This window comes from Pristiophorus japonicus, chromosome 9 (genome assembly GCF_044704955.1).
Source record: "Pristiophorus japonicus isolate sPriJap1 chromosome 9, sPriJap1.hap1, whole genome shotgun sequence".
Lineage (NCBI taxonomy): Eukaryota > Metazoa > Chordata > Chondrichthyes > Pristiophoridae > Pristiophorus > Pristiophorus japonicus.
In genome coordinates, this window is record NC_091985.1 from 68,232,781 (window position 1) to 68,250,311 (window position 17,531).

Here is a 17,531-nt window from a genome sequence, read left to right on the forward strand (position 1 = left end):
TTTTGTTCTTTTCCCCTCTCCCCCTTTCAGTGCGCCTGCACTTCCTTAAGAATCTGTTTCATCTCGAACTTTTCCAGTACTGACAAAGGGTCACAGTCCCGAAGCGTTAACTCTATTTTTTTCCCTAGATGCTGCCTGACCTGCTGAGATTTCCAGCATTTTCTGATATTTATCTTGATTGCAATTAATCAATACTCATAATTTTAAGCTACCTGGTTTTAGTTAGTCTTCTCTTTAGGCTTGTATTTAGAAAATAGTTAATTTTTAAATGTTAACTTTTCTGCCATTTGGTTGTCCTGCTACACTTTCATAGTGTCCATTTTACACCCACTTGTGGGTTTCCAGTCATTCCTACAGCCACTCATTAGGCTCAGTATGGCGGCATATTCGTTTTTATGCAATATTTTCATTTCTATACTCTCTTGCCTCTGGAGGATATCTTATAAGTTTTCTTTCTTTTGAAATTGTAATTTTCAGCCATCAGACAGTCACACTGTGCTTTCATGGCATTTGATGTTGATGCACTAGTGGGCCTCCCTCCGTGGCGGCTGCTGAATTAGGCTTGTGATTGTCTATATATTATAAAATGCAACTTTCGGACCTCTTTTAAAGTGTTGAAATGCATATTTTAAATACTTTCCCTTGCCCAGTCTACCCATTCCTCTTCTCCCCTCTCCTCTCCTCTCCCTCCTTCTCTACTCACTCAGCTTCCTCCCATCTGCACACCTCTCCCCTCTTCCCTCTCCCAGTAAGTTCCTTTCCCTCCTTCTCCCCCCTCCTCTTGTGGACATAGCAATTCAAAATAGAAAACAAAAATAAGGACAGAATATGAGTTTAAAACACGGATTGAATTCTATCTTTATTTCCTGGTTCAAGTATACCCCAGTGTCTCACTGTTTTCAGAGACTATACTTGGCCTTCACTCTTTTTGTGTGATGCCATGAAAAACTGATTAATATTTTTAAAAATTAAAAATACAAGCTTAGCAAAAAGAAACCATCTTTTGGAAAAAGAATACTAAACAGTATTCTTTTTCGTATATGGAATATTTAAATAGCATTTGGATTTCTGTACTTCAGATCTGATTAGACTTTATATTACCTAAACTGTGCCCCTTTTGGCAAATTTGGGAAGGGGAGTAAAATCATATTTCACTAAGAAATCTACCATTCAACATGGCACCAGAAATTATTCACTCTTTACTTAAAAACCCCAAGGGTGAAACATTAGGTGGGAGCTCAAAAATGTGGTATGTAATTAAGATAATACCTGTCTGAGCTCGACATTGTTGTACTTCACTTCCCCCAAGATATTAATTTTAAGGCAGCATTTAACATGTCACTTCTTTTTGTCCCACCTGTATCTAATTTATGTAACAATAATTCCACTCATCTGGAGTAGGTGTCTGGAATTGCTAAAATAAGGAACATTTGATATTTAAAACACAAACTAATGGACTCACTGGTGAGCTAAAGACCTTATAAAAACCACTGTATTCTTCAAAGAGAACACTGGAAAAACAGTTGCTGCACAGATCTGATGACATAATCGAGGGCCATGTGCAGCACACAAGTCTAAGAATACAAAGTGAAATAGTGGATACAAAAATTATTTCATGTAATGAAAGCTGCTGGTATGTAGAAATGTGTGTAGATATAAACCACATTTTAATATGAAGCATTAACTCAATCACATAAAAATATTTCAAAGGCAGATCAGATTTTAAAACAAACTTTTACCTTTGAGAAAGTTTGGGCAATTGCTCACTTTTGCATTCACCTCGAGGCTAACCTGATCTTTAGTGGTAAATGTGGAGGCGACAGCTGTTCCTTTGATAATACAGAGAATACAATGACAAATTGGCATTGGGGAGTTTTAGGTAATGATGAAAAAATGATCGTGCAGCATAAGAAACCACATCACCACCAACAATCTAATTGACCCAAAAGTAAATGTCAAAATGCTGAAATAGCATGACATAGTAGCTGTGTAATGTGCTTCAAACACTGAAATCATTATTGGCACTACTGTTTTGGATCCTTGACAAAACTATGGAGGAAATTTATTTTTAAGTGTTCACTTTTAGCAACTGTTGTTTTAACTATAAAGTGTAAAAGTCACGGCCAGTAAATGTTCAGAGATCACAATGCCATAATGCAAAGTAAATTTGTGCATTATTAAAAAAATGCCAGGGAAGATTTGAATCAGTTCTTTTAAAAAAAAATGACTCATAATCACACATGGTAAAGTTCATGAACACAGGTGAAAATGTTCCAAATAATGATGACTTCTTGCTTAAAATACCTTAATTACTCAATCTGAGGTACTGATCAGTTCAGTCGGACTTCAATTGGATAGTCAATCGAGCCCAAGTAAGCCAAGTCTACTTTGATTGTCTGATATACGGTCCAGTAATCTCTGTGCCTATTATTAGGACACTCAGGATATTTATATAGATGTTCTGTAATTAATAGCTTAAAGCTAGACGCAGCAAGTCGAACAGTCCAGACCTGTGCCTGGCTACCAGCCTCTGAACTTTCACCTAGAATTTCCTACATGGGCACTACCTGGGAATTGTACCTGAAAATACGCCCATATCTGCCGAGCTTGTGATGCTTAAATTTCCTGTGAATCTCATTAGAATATGCCTGAACGTAAAATAGGCGTAAATCAACGTAACCGGGGCCAAGGAAAGCACCAAACTCACACTGTATATTTCTTCTTTTAAGTATGAAAATTAAAGTTTCAACTCATTCAACCATTATTTATGCACACCCGGAACAGCATGTTTAAGAACCTGCATTCGCAGAAGCTTTTCAATTTTTAAGGTGACTTATAATTACGCCATAAAAATCCATTCAAAGAAACAGAAAATACAGTCTAGGTCTCTGAGGACTTTTTTTTTTTAAATGCTCAAAAAATGTCAATAAAACACCAAAACATTGCTGTGCCTGAAAATCTGGTCGCAATTTGAATAGAGCCTTTAAGCAACTGCAATTGCAGGAAACTCCCATATAAGGCTCTGCAAATTGAGAGTGGGAGCCATTATTATGGGTGGAGAGATTTTAGGGCAGAGGGTTTGATGGAGGATCGCAAAAGGTCAAGGAGATTTGAGCGTGTCCATTGTAGCTACGCACATAATTCCACAATCTTCTAGGCCATGTATTTGATTACACTCAGATTGCATGTGTATCTGGGTGTAAATACAGGCAACTCTCGGTTATCCGCACACAGATGCAACAGGAAACTGTTGTAACAGCATTTAAAATTCTGTGTGCGCGCTTCTGCAGCCGCTGTCTCTCGCGGCCGCCGCTGGCGTTGAAGACCTTTTCGGCCTGGGAAGGCATCAGGCTGGTGCGTTCAGAGTCCTTTCAGCCTGGGAAGGCAGCGCGCTCCGGAACCCCGAAGCTCGACAATCTCCTCCTCGAAGCCACCTGCATGCATGCTGGTAATGTCCATACTTAACTACCTTGTTACTGTTTGTTGTTGATTGCACAGTATTTATTCATAGAAACATAGAAAATAGGTGCAGGAGTAGGCCATTCAGCCCTTCTAGCCTGCACCGCCATTCAATGAGTTCATGGCTGAACATGAAACTTCAGTACCCGCTTCCTGCTTTCTCGCCATAACCCTTGATCCCCCGAGTAGTAAGGACTTCATCTAACTCCCTTTTGAATATATTTAGTGAATTGGCCTCAACTACTTCCTGTGGTAGAGAATTCCACAGGTTCACCACTTTCTGGGTGAAGAAGTTTCTCCTCATCTCGGTCCTAAATGGCTTACCCCTTATCCTCAGACTGTGACCCCTGGTTCTGGACTTCCCCAACATTGGGAACATTCTTCCTGCATCTAACCTGTCTAAACCCGTCAGAATTTTAAACGTTTCGATGAGGTCCCCTCTCATTCTTCTGAACTCCAGTGAATACAAGCCCAGTTGATCCAGTCTTTCTTGATAGGTCAGTCCCGCCATCCCGGGAATCAGTCTGGTGAATCTTCGCTGCACTCCCTCAATAGCAAGAATGTCCTTCCTCAAGTTAGGAGACCAAAACTGTACACAATACTCCAGGTGTGGCCTCACCAAGGCCCTGTACAACTGTAGCAACACCTCCCTGCCCCTGCATTCAAATCCCCTCGCTATGAAGGCCAACATGCCATTTGCTTTCTTAACCGCCTGCTGTACCTGCATGCTAACCTTCAATGACTGATGTACCATGACACCCAGGTCTCGTTGCACCTTCCCTTTTCCTAATCTGTCACCATTCAGATAATAGTCTGTCTCTCTGTTTTTACCACCAAAGTGGATAACCTCACATTTATCCACATTATACTTCATCTGCCATGCATTTGCCCACTCACCTAACCTATCCAAGTCACTCTGCAGCCTAATAGCATCCTCCTCGCAGCTCACACTGCCACCCAACTTAGTGTCATCCGCAAATTTGGAGATACTGCATTTAATCCCCTCGTCTAAATCATTAATATACAATGTAAACAGCTGGGGCCCCAGCACAGAACCTTGCGGCACCCCACTAGTCACTGCCTGCCATTCTGAAAAGTACCCATTTACTCCTACTCTTTGCTTCCTGTCTGACAACCAGTTCTCAATCCACGTCAGCACACTACCCCCAATCTCATGTGCTTTAACTTTGCACATTAATCTCTTGTGTGGGACCTTGTCGAAAGTCTTCTGAAAGTCCAAATATACCACATCAACTGGTTCTCCTTTGTCCACTTTACTGGAAACATCCTCAAAAAATTCCAGAAGATTTGTCAAGCATGATTTCCCTTTCACAAATCCATGCTGACTTGGACCTATCATGTCACCATTTTCCAGATGCACTGCTATGACATCCTTAATAATTGATTCCATCATTTTACCCACTACTGAGGTCAGGCTGACCGGTCTATAATTCCCTGTTTTCTCTCTCCCTCCTTTTTTAAAAAGTGGGGTTACATTGGCTACCCTCCACTCCATAGGAACTGATCCAGAGTCAATGGAATGTTGGAAAATGACTGTCAATGCATCCACTATTTCCAAGGCCACCTCCTTAAGTACTCTGGGATGCAGTCCATCAGGCCCTGGAGATTTATCGGCCTTCAATTCCATCAATTTCCCCAACACAATTTCCCGACTAATAAAGATTTCCTTCAGTTCCCCCTCCTTACTAGACCCTCTGACCCCTTTTATATCCGGAAGGTTGTTTGTATCCTCCTTAGTGAATACCGAACCAAAGTACTTGTTCAATTGGTCTGCCATTTCTTTGTTCCCCGTTATGACTTCCCCTGATTCTGACTGCAGAGGACCTACGTTTGTCTTTACTAACCTTTTTCTCTTTACATACCTAGAGAAACTTTTGCAATCCACCTTAATGTTCCCTGCAAGCTTCTTCTCGTACTCCATTTTCCCTGCCCTAATCAAACCCTTTGTCCTCCTCTGCTGAGTTCTAAATTTCTCCCAGTCCCCAGGTTCGCTGCTATTTCTGGCCAATTTGTATGCCACTTCCTTGGCTTTAATACTATCCCTGATTTCCCTTGATAGCCACGGTTGAGCCACCTTCCCTTTTTTATTTTTACGCCAGACAGGAATGTACAATTGTTGTAATTCATCCATGCGGTCTCTAAATGTCTGCCATTGCCCATCCACAGTCAACCCCCTAAGTATCATTCGCCAATCTATCCTAGCCAATTCACGCCTCATACCTTCAAAGTTACCCTTCTTTAAGTTCTGGACCATGGTCTCTGAATTTACTGTTTCATTCTCCATCCTAATGCAGAATTCCACCATATTATGGTCACTCTTCCCCAAGGGGCCTCGCACAATGAGATTGCTAATTAATCCTCTCTCATTACACAACACCCAGTCTAAGATGGCCTCCCCCCTAGTTGGTTCCTCAACATATTGGTCTAGAAAACCATCCCTTATGCACTCCAGGAAATCCTCCTCCACCGTATTGCTTCCAGTTTGGCTAGCCCAATCTATGTGCATATTAAAGTCACCCATTATAACTGCTGCACCTTTATTGCATGCACCCCTAATTTCCTGTTTGATGCCCTCCCCAACATCCCTATTACTGTTTGGAGGTCTGTACACAACTCCTACTAACGTTTTTTGCCCTTTGGTGTTCTGCAGCTCTACCCATATAGATTCCACATCATCCAAGCTAATGTCTTTCCTAACTATTGCATTAATCTCCTCTTTAACCAACAATGCTACCCCACCTCCTTTTCCTTTTATTCTATCCTTCCTGAATGTTGAATTCCCAGCCCTGATCATCCTGGAGCCACGTCTCCGTAATCCCAATCACATCATAGTTATTAACATCTATTTGCACAATTAATTCATCCACCTTATTGCGGATACTCGTTGCATTAAGACACAAAGCCTTCAGGCTTGTTTTTTTAACACCCTTTGTCCTTTTAGAATTTTGCTGTACAGTGGCCCTTTTTGTTCTTTGCCTTGGGTTTCTCCGCCCTCCACTTTTCCTCATCTCCTTTCTGTCTTTTGCTTTTGCCTCTTTTTTGTTTCCCTCTGTCTCCCTGCATTGGTTCCCATCCCCCTGCCATATTAGTTTAAATCCTCCCCAACAGCACTAGCAAACACTCCCCCTAGGACATTGGTTCCGGTCCTGCCCAGGTGCAGACCGTCCGGTTTGTACTGGTCCCACCTCCCCCAGAACCGGTCCCAATGCCCCAGGAATTTGAATCCCTCCCTGCTGCACCACTGCTCAAGCCACGTATTCATCTGCGCTATCCTGCGATTCCTACTCTGACTATCACGTGGCACTGGTAGCAATCCCGAGATTACTACTTTTGAGGTCCTACTTTTTAATTGAAGTTTTAGCTTTAGAATGTCAACTCGCTCCAACAGAGAAATCGTTTACCTGGCAGAGCCCAATCCCCGAGGATCCCGGATAATCGAGAGTTGCCTGTGTATAAGAAATTCCAGGACTCTGTCTATAAGCACCCTTCTCCTTTAGCAATCCTCTGATTTTCTTTTTGATCTGTTTGGCCTTGACTTCTTTGGTGTTTTCTCGGTTAGCAGGTCAGTCATATGATGGCTGTCCAGTGTGGCTTACCCAGATTTGCTAGGATACTGAAATTTCTTGGCGGAGTATAGGTCTTTACTGCAAGTGGAATTGCTAGCAATGGTGTTCTGTTAATCTCTTCAGGATTTAACTAGTTTAATCCTGTTGGTTTTACTGCAATACATATTCAGAGGATCTGTACACAATGATCCTGGCTTGATGCAGTAACTGCAATTTTTGAAAGCATCGGGGCTAAGAGGAGAAATTGCGTAAACCTTTATGCACATCCAACTTGCTTGATGCAAATTATAAATCCATTAGCTATTGATTACAAAACAGAATGAACATCTATATAAATATCCTGAGTGCTCTATTAATAGACAGAGAAAGCCAAACCATTTAAGCCAATGGCTTTAAAGCAAATGAATACAATAATGGCCATGACTGCTAAGCAGGAAGGGGTCTTACATTAACTGTCCTTGTTTTGAATGATATTCTATCCTGATCCATACAAAAATTAGAAACAATCTTTTCCTTGGCATCTCTTCATTCCTCACTAAGCCTGGCTCCTTCTTCACCTTGTATTAATCTTTTAACTCATGCCCCATTGTGCCTATGCCTGGTTGTTAGCACCTCCTTTTACCTTCCTATTAACTATACTATCCTTATGCAAAACCAGTAACCAATTTGAGTAGTCAGTTAAATTAATTTTTTTGCATTTAAAAAAAAAATACTTCCCTCATCTTAGCGGAACAGACTCGAAGGGCTCAATGGCCTACTCCTGTTCCTATATACTTTCCCATAAACATGCCTGCACCTTGTTTGTTTCATTATCCTATCATAATACAGCAACCTGCAGCTAGCTCTCAACATTTTATATATGTTAGCAATCAATTCAAACTGTGTACAAGTGACCCAAGCCGCATCAGTCATCCTATTATTAATGGTTGGCACTAACTACTCAGTTGGCAAAGTAGGCGAGTCGCTGTGGATAACACTGGAAACTACAAGAAAGAAATATTTCTTTCAGGGAGCAGATTTGCTGCTTCAAGTAGACTTGCGAGCAACAGTTACTTTCCATGACTTAAAATTATAGATACAGGGAAACATCTTAATCATTGTACTTGAGGGTCAAAGTCACCTTGACAATAAATTGTATGTTCCTGTATTTCACTGTATTTCATCAAACACATCCCAACTGCTTTTCTCTTTCCTTTCATCCCACCCATACTTATTTCATATTTTGTTTCCTTATTTTGTGCGCTCTCTATTATGTAATATGACATTGATACATTCCTTTCATCAATTTTAATCCTTAATAAAAAAAAATTATATCGGTCTAGCATTGTATTACATTTCCGGAAAATGTCTCATTGTGCTTCATATAAAATGGAGTAACTGTTATGTAGGTAAACATGGAAACCACTTTACACAAAGCAAGATCCCAAGGCAGCAATGAGATGAATGCCTAGGTAATCGGCTTTTGGTGGTTAGTTGAGGGATTAACATTAATAAGGACACCATTGAGAATTTATTTCTCTTCACATAATGGCAATGTTCCCTCTAATTTATTTTGGGTGTGCGGCCTCTTTAACAAGCTGCGTGGCCTATTCAAATTTCCACGCATGCGCGTTTTTTCCCATTGTAAAGCCAGTGAGCGGCCTGCGTTGGATCTCTAGACGACTGCACAGCTTAATGGGACCATTGGTGCCAAGGGATCTTGAACATCCAGCTGAGTAGGCTGACAAGGCCTCAGTCTAGCATCTTATGTCACGTCAGCTTGGCTCATTTGGCAGACTGCTCATCCTCAAGTCAGAAGTTTATGGCTTCAAATCCCAATACAGGACTCGAGCACATAAATTAGGCCAACATTTCAGTGGTTGGATGAGATATTAAACTGAAATGCAGTCTGTCTATTCTGATGGGTGTTAAAAGAGCCCATCATTCAAAGATGAGCAGGGAATTTGTGTCATATCTTTGACAACTCACCAAAATATATTCCTGCCATTTCTGGGAACTTCCTATGTGAAGAATGTGCTTTGTGGCATCAACAACGAAGTAGTTCTTTGTATATGAAGTGCTTTGGGACATTTGAGAGAGGTCATAAAGTGCTATATAACTCCATTCAAACTTTTGTTCAACCAAAATTGAAAGGATGGCACTCCCACAAGACTGCATTGGAGTGACAGCCTAGATTACAAACTGGAAGCCTGGTAGGGGGCTCAGAGCCAAGAATACTACCAACTGGGTCAAACTGGCACTGAAGAGTAATAGTGATTATTTTTCATACTCTTCAGCACTGGTAATAGTACTCATAAAACTAGAACAGTTTCACCTGTGATAGGAAAATAGGTGGCATTTGACTTGTGTAAACACTGCAAGTACACAAAATTGACTCCTGCAGCAAACTCTTGAAATACCTTCAGAACAAATCAGAGGAAAGAAAAAAATGAGGTACATTATAATCTAGACAATTAAAAGCTAATAAAGCCCATCATGATGTAGATGGCAAACAATCTCAGGCGACGTAGAGGGAGTTGGGGCTGGCACAGATGTTTAGCAAGTGTGGACTTTATTAAATTGGAATTAACTGAATTTAGATTTATTCATAATATACCAGGCTACACGGACACTGAAAATTCGGGATGGGTCTTCAGCCGAGTTGATCAAATTACTATTGCGGGCACTACTTGGATGGCACTCAAAGAATCGGAGGCATCAGTGAAGGGTCATTAACTCACTAGAATATTTCAGCGAGAGAGAGGCTGTGCATTTGTAAATAAATGTTCAACATTATTCAGAATACAACATTTATAGTTCTCACAAATTACATAGAGTTTGCAGCACACGAACAGGCTATTTAGCCCAACAGGTCTATGCTGCTACCAGTAGTCTTCAAAATAATGTATATGTGGATAATGAGAATGCACTGTGCTGTACACCCACCTGATGGCTTTTGTGTGGAAAAGTATTCCGACTCTCAAGGTCAATATTCAGCAATAAGGGGCTGTTTCGGGATCCAATGTAAAGACCTATCACAGCACCACCTACAGGTATACTAGGCATTGCAAGTAAACAAGGCACTTAAAATGGGAAACTCTATAAAGATGGACGATTTCAATGTACTTTGAGCAGAAATGCGGTGGCTGACCTACTATTTTCAACATATAATACATGTTGAATCCCAAGTTTGGGCACATTCAAATATGGGAACCTCTATAGGATAGAAGTTCGAAGATGTACCAGCTTTTATACTGAACCAGGGAGATGAAGGGAAGTCATTTTTAGGAGTTTGATGAATTGTAGTGAGAGACAGCAAGAGAGAGTATTAGAACTAGACTTGATTATCTTTAGAAACAGACTATCTCTGCAACATATTATTTTAAATAGATGGCAATTAAGTAAGCTACAGCTAACATTATGCTACATACAAAATTCTTAGAGCTTGACAGGGTAGATGCAGGGAGAATGTTTCTTCTGGCTGGGGAGTCTAGATCCAGAGGTCAGTCTCAGAATAAGGGGTCGGCCATTTAGGACTGGGATGAGAAGCTTTTTCACTCAGAGGGTGGTGAATCTTTGGAATTCACTACTCGAGGGCTGTGGAGGCTCAGTCTTTGAGTATATTCAAAACAGAGATTGATAGATTTTTGGATATTAAGGGAATCAAGAGATAAAGGGATAGTGCAGGAAAGTGGAGTTTAAGTAGACGATCAGCTATGATCTTATTGAATGGCGGTGCAGGCTCAAGGGGCCGAATGGTTTACTCCTGCTCCAAATTCTTATGTTCTTATATTCTTATTATGGTTTGCTAAAGCAATATTTGTCTTAAAATTAAAAGATTATGAATCGGAGCATAAAACATAGACAGAAGAAGTCTGGAATATGCAACAGATTGCCATGTAAGTAATTTTAAGAGCACAATGATTAAGGTAAATTATTTAATATAATGAAGTATATTCGTACAACAGAATAAGACAATAATGCATTTCAAGAGAAGTAGGGTACATAAACACTACAATCATTAAATGAGATTTAATTATTTTGCCATTCTTTTGCTACGTCTGGATTTGTCCATGATATATTTTCATCCTTGACAATATTGGCTAATAGATGGATGACAAAGTAAATTAAATATGTACATTAAGAACTATTTTATTCAGATTAAATAGCATTACTGTTCATCATTAGGTAGTTTATGTAAAATCCATGACTTCAGCTGTTCCAACTCTGACTTACACAGTTCATGATAGAGATTAGGGAAAGTATTAAAAGTGGTTTTCACTCCCAGTGACTGTAAGTGCGAACAGCTCTCTTTACCCCACTCATACAAAACTAGTTGGTCATTGTTTCCATGACTTTGGAACAATTCAGGCATTGAGGTTTTAGTACTTTGGACAGCCTGGAGATGAAAACATATATATTATCGATATATGTATCTGCTGTTTGCAATGTTTTTCCACTTTTTCACATATTAAACAAAACCTTAAATAATAGAATGCACAATGTTTTTATGAAACACTAAAATAATATTTTTCAATTTACTATTCTGTAATGATAGGCATCTAGATATTAAAACAATACTTGAAAACCAGTGTACAGCTCTAAATCATCACCCAAAAACATGTTGGTGAAATGTTAAAAAGGTAGTAGACAATTAAAGATTGAAATTTTGTTGAGGTTGAATTCACTGGCCTATTCATGAACCTTAACATTTAGGTTTAACTTAAACATTTAACTTTAATGGAGCAAGGTTTGTGACTCCAATCAAACAAGCATTGCAAATAAATTGATAGATTAATACATTTTGAGTTTCTTAATCAATTAAATCAGGCAAACCAAAAAGCGTGTTAAAAGGTTTTAAATAGTGGGTATTGCAACAGTGAAAGAATAAACTTTCTTAAATTTATTATTCAAATAACTAAAAAAAGGTAAATTAATTACATTATAACACACCTTCGTTTTGAAATTGTGCTATGCGATGTTAATAACAAACATGTTATGACATTCTTCTGTCTACTATTTTAGCAATGGTGTTAAATGTATGGATTAATGCCTTTCTTAGAACAGCAAAGAAATTTTACATGAATGTGTTTAGGCATCATTAGTGATATTTCAACCTATCCCCAGACTAAATTTTGCTACGTAGCCCTCCATTTCAATTAAAATTATGCTGGACTGAAAAATGCTTTATAGCTTACCTTATAGTGTTAGTTTGGCTTAATTGGTAGCTTTCTCAAGTGAGTGAGAAGATAGTGAGTTTAAGTCCCACTTCAGGACTTCAGTATATATTTCAGTACAGTGTTAAGGGTGCATTGCATTGTCAGAGATGTCATTTTTCAAACAAGACATTAAACTATGTCCCCATCTGATAAAAGATCCCATGACACTTTTTCCAAACAGCAGAATTCTCAAAGTATTGTGGCCAACATTGTTCCCTCAATTAGTGCTATCAAAACTTATTAACTGTTCAATCATCTTGTTGCTCGTGTGACTTCTGTGCAAATTCACTGCAACATTTCACTATATGACAATGATTACACTTCAAAAGTAATTAATTGGCTATGAATTCATTTAGGACATCTCAAGGTAATGGAAGGTGCTATACAAATGCAAGTCCCATCCTTCTGCTTACCTGGTAGACAACAGAATCCTTATTCAAGAAACCGGATAAAGCAAACACTCCTGCTACTTGTTGATGGAATCTATAGGCTAAGTGCATAGCCATAGTCCCTCCCATTGAAAATCCCCCTGCAAAGCCAAATACGGATCCAAATCAATAGTTTTATCAAATAAAAATCAAATTTAATGTCATTATGCAGATTAATGTGAAGTCACACAAGCTTTGAGAGTTTTAGTATGCAAAAACTGGAGTTTGTCTCAATAGTGTCCTGGCTTCTCAGCTCTCTGAGGCAGCGAATTCCACAGATTTACAACCCTGAGTGAAGATATTCCTCCTCATCTCTGTTTTAAATGGGCAGCCTCTTATTATAAGATTATGCCCCCTAGTTCTAGTCTCACCTTCCTTTGTGAAGACAGATGCAAAGTACTCATTCAATACTTTAGCTATGTCCTCTGCCTTTACATGAAGATTTTCCTTTGGGTCTTTAATAGGCCCAACTTTTCCCTAGCTAACCTCTTACACTTTATTCTTACAAAATGTTTTAGGGTTCAATTTAATGTTGCCTGCTAATCTTTTTTCGTAACCTCGCTTTGTCTTCCCTTATTAACTTTTTCAATTCCCTCCTGTACTTTCTATAATCTTCCTGGTTATTAACTGAATCTTTCTTCTGTCATTTGTCATACATTTCTTTTTTCTGTTTTATTTTAACTTTTATTTCCTTTGTCACCCAGGGCACATTAGTTTTGGATGCTCTACCTTTTCCCTTCAAAGGAATATGCCTAGTTTGTACCTGAATTATCTCTTCCCTGTATGCCTTCCATTGCTCCATTACTGCTTTACCCTGCAACTGCCTTTTCCTATCTACCTGTGCTAGGTCCCTTCTTAAATCACTGAAAAAAGCTCTTTCCCAGTTTAGCATTTTTACCTTCAATAGTTTCTGGTCTCTTTCCATAATTACTCTAAACCGAATTATGCTGTGGTCACTGTTAGCTAGATAATCTCCCGCTGTAACACACTCCACTTGCCTACTTCATTTCCCAAAACTAAATCCAACACTGCTTCCTTCCTTGTTGGACTGGAAACAAATAGATCAAGAAAGTTCTCCTGTAGACATTTCAGAAATTCCTCTCCTTTTTGAGATATGTTACAGATGCAATTATTTCTCTCCCCTCTGCCGAAAAGATGATATAGGTCTGAATCTGATTAAACATTTAGGTTATTACAAATCATCACATCTGTTCCTATGCATTAGTGACTAGTTGATGCACAAAATACTGCTTTTAAAAAAATAACTGTCTAAAATATGCAATTTTATAATAATAGTGGACATTACCAATAAAGATAAAACGCTTTGGGAGAGTAGGAAGAGGAAATAGCAGATAAGTCTCCTTGAGAGAGCATATTGATAAAGCTAAAAAAAAAAAGCACACATGGATCTTGGGTTTTATATGCAACAGCTTTGAATACAAATAGGTGAAACTGGTTCGGCCAGTTAGAATATTGTGTCCAATTTTGAGTGTCCTAATTTTGGAAGGATGTCAATGTAATGGAGGATATAGAAGAGATTTATTAAGGTAACAGCATAGACATTTACAGCACAAAAAGAAAGACTGGGATTTATATAGCACCTTTCACGACCACCGAACGCCTCAAAGCATTTTACAGCCAATGAAGTACTTTTAGAGAGTAGTCACTGTTGTAATGTGGGAACCGCGGCAGCCAATTTGCGCACAAGCAAGCTCCTACAAACAGCAATGTGATAATGACCAGATAATGTTTATTTATTAAGTTGATTGAGGGATAAATATTGGCCAGGACACCGGGAATAACTCCCCTGCTCTTCCTCAAAATAGTGCCATGGAATCTTTTACGTTCACTTGAGAGCAGACGGGGCCTCGGTTTAATGTCTCATCTGAAAGACGGCACCTCCGACAGTGTAGCACTCCCTCAGCACTGCACTGGAGTGTCAGCCTAAATTTGTTGTGCTCAAGTTCCTGGAGTGGGACTTGAGCACAACCTTCTGACACAGAGGCGAGTGTGCTACCCACTGAGCCATTCTGCCCATCGTGCAGTTATCAGCTTTCTGAAAGAGTTATCCACTTACCCCCTCATACCCCCATCAAGATAAGAGGCTTTAGTTATCAGGTGAGACTGGAGTACCTGGAGTTCTTTTCACTGGAACATATGGTTACAAGGAGAGTTGATCAGAATTATAATGAGGTTTGATAAGGTAAATAGGGAAAAACTATTTCCGCTGGTGTTTGCGTCAGTAACTGGAGGGCATAAATTTAATATCACTACCCAAATAACGAAGGGAGGGCTTGGTTGTTAGGACATGGAAAATCCTACCAGAAATAGAAGTGGAAGTTATTCTAACTATTTCTGTCTCCTCAAACAGCAAGAATTTCATGCAATTTAAATATTGTTCAAATAAAAATAATGCCACTGTTTTCGTAAACAAAATTGATATATTGACTAACTGCTTAGTATCCATATTGACTTACTGCTAAGTATCCTCAGTGACCCGGCCTGGGTGGGAACACCAGGGGCAACACTAGGGATAAATGCAGCAGCGCCCGAGGACTCTGCACGGCGCCGACCCAACCTGGGTGGGAACACCAAGAGCTAGCCATCGCAGGGAGCAGCGCGAGCAGTCCTCAGAAGGCAACAAAATCAAAGAGGACGACAAAACTGGTGTCACGGGAATCCAAGTAAAAGATTGGTGGCGGATCTTGGAGTGAGGTCGAGCCCAGCGGTGGGGTCAGGACCCAGGAGCGGGAGGCCCGGAGGTCGGTGGGGAGCAGGGGTCGGCGAGCTGCGGGAGGAGCGGGGGTCGGCGAGCTGCGGGAGGAGCGGGGGACACGACCGGTGAGGAGCGGAAGTTGGGGCCGGCGAAGTCGGAGCCCAGGAGTGGTGCAGCGTGGACATGGCCTAGGGAAGGAACAGCATGGACCAACAGTGAGGCCGTGAGGCCTACACTGCATTGTATGAATCCCAGGGAGAGAGGACCTGTTGGAAGGAGAAAGGAGAACAGTAGGAGTGTGTGTGTGTGTGTGTGTGTGTGTGTGTGTGTGTGTGTGCGTGCGTGCGTGCTAGACCCATATAGCGGAGTCTGGTCTCCAGTCATCTTGGATCCCCTTGCCACTGGACCAAGACCTTGCTCTGCCAAGCCCATGTGGTAGCTGGTGTGCAACAGCCACACCACGTTAAAATAATTCACGCACAGGCATCTTTCATCCTTCAAAATGAAATTCAGGACCTGGAACGCCAGGACCCTCAGGGACATCCCCAACAGTGACAGACCGGAACGTCGTACTGCTATCGTTGCCCAGGAACTCAGACGTTTTGACGTAGACATCATCGCCCTAAGCGAGACCCAGCGGGCAGAGGAAGGCCAGCTCAAAGAAAAGGTGGAGTTTACACCTTCTTCTGGAAAGGTAAACCAGAAGAACACTGCCACCATGGGTTCGGCATCGCCATAAAATAATGAGCTAGTGGGCCATCTCAGAGACTCCCCTTGCGGGACAAACGAACGCCTCATGACTCTTTGGCTCATCCTAGTCTCACTTTCACCAGTCTTCAGCGCTGTAAGAATTCCACAAAAACGTCGTCAGCAAAAGCATAAACTTTTGGACTTAAGGTTTTGGACATTGCTTTAATTTGCTGTTACTGCAGAAAAGCAGATAGCCTGATGTGGACAGGTCCAAACATGTCCCACAGGAATACACATCAGGTGGGCAGGAATCAATGGCAGGAAGATGTCTGATGGACGGGCCCTTTGTCATGTAATCAGTGAGAGATCAAGAAGATTGGTCAGTGCTCAAGACACAAAGGAAGCTATTTGACCACCCAGATTTGTTGGAGCCTTATCGAGGAAACAGCCCAGTAACAAAGGAACAGGCCGAAGACATGATTTTGCTTTCAGTTGTACTGCCTCAGGCAAAGGACAGTTGAACTTTTGGCATGAGAAGAAGCATTTTTCAGGCATAAGAGTGGCAGGTTTTGCTGCCATCTCTCACTCTCTCCCCTCTTCTACGCCTGCTTGCATCGTTCAACACACAAGAACTGAGCACTTTGTCTGTGACGGAGAGAAGAAACACCATCTATGAGCAAAGAGAGCCTCGCTATTTCGACTGGGAAGCTGACCTTGAGACTGGACTTGAATACCACAGATTGGTACAGAACCAGAAGATACGCCTCATCGGAAGAAGCAGCGAGTAAGCCAGAGGGGTAATTGGTGAGCATTTATCCCAGCCCACACATCTTTAAGACCACCGCATAGTGTGAAGGGGTGTCGTATGTCCCAATCATGCCTTAGGGGTTTAGTGGGGAGGTTTTTGCACGGATCGTAAGCGTACGCACAATGGGCAGATTTGATGGTGCACTTTTGAATCCGAGCAGGAGCGTTTTAGTCATGGGTACTTCGCGTTAGGGGCCTGTTCAGACGGGCCAGGGTTGTGTGTTGTACTGTGTTTGTTTGTTTTACACCACTAGGGTGTGTTTTACTGGGTGCAGGTGTCTGCTTTAACTTGAATAAAGGCATTATGACGGTTGAGACCGAAAGATCCGGCTATAACTGTATTTCTGTTCACCACTATAATTCCGGTGTCTAGAACTGTTGTATGGGGGGTGATCTGAAACCACCAAGGGCAAAACAAACTGCAGCGTGTACGCCCCAACACTGGAAGCTACAGACGAGACCAAAGAGGAATTCTACTTCAGGTTTGAATAATTCCTGCCCCGAGTCCCAACAGGCGACAAGCTGATCCTCCTTAGCTTCTTTAACGCCAGAGTTGGAAAAGACATAGACTTCCAACGGTACCCTCCGCCTGATGAAATGCTTAGAACATGGCCTTGTCATAACCAACACCTTGTTCTGTCAGAAA

The 17,531-nt window shown here is 41.0% G+C and overlaps 1 protein-coding gene across 1 annotated transcript in view; it reads right to left on the reverse strand.

Annotated features, from left to right (window-relative positions):
* Positions 1–10,949: 10,949 nt before the first annotated feature.
* Positions 10,950–17,531, reverse strand: part of lyplal1 (lysophospholipase like 1) — a 66,906-nt gene continuing 60,324 nt past the window's right edge. The window contains exons 4-5 of the mRNA XM_070889438.1: positions 12,658–12,773; positions 10,950–11,424 (exon numbers count right to left, since the gene is read on the reverse strand). Of these exons, the coding sequence (XP_070745539.1) occupies positions 11,197–11,424; positions 12,658–12,773 (344 nt within the window). The 3' untranslated portion in view covers positions 10,950–11,196. The remainder of the gene's footprint in view (positions 11,425–12,657; positions 12,774–17,531) is intronic.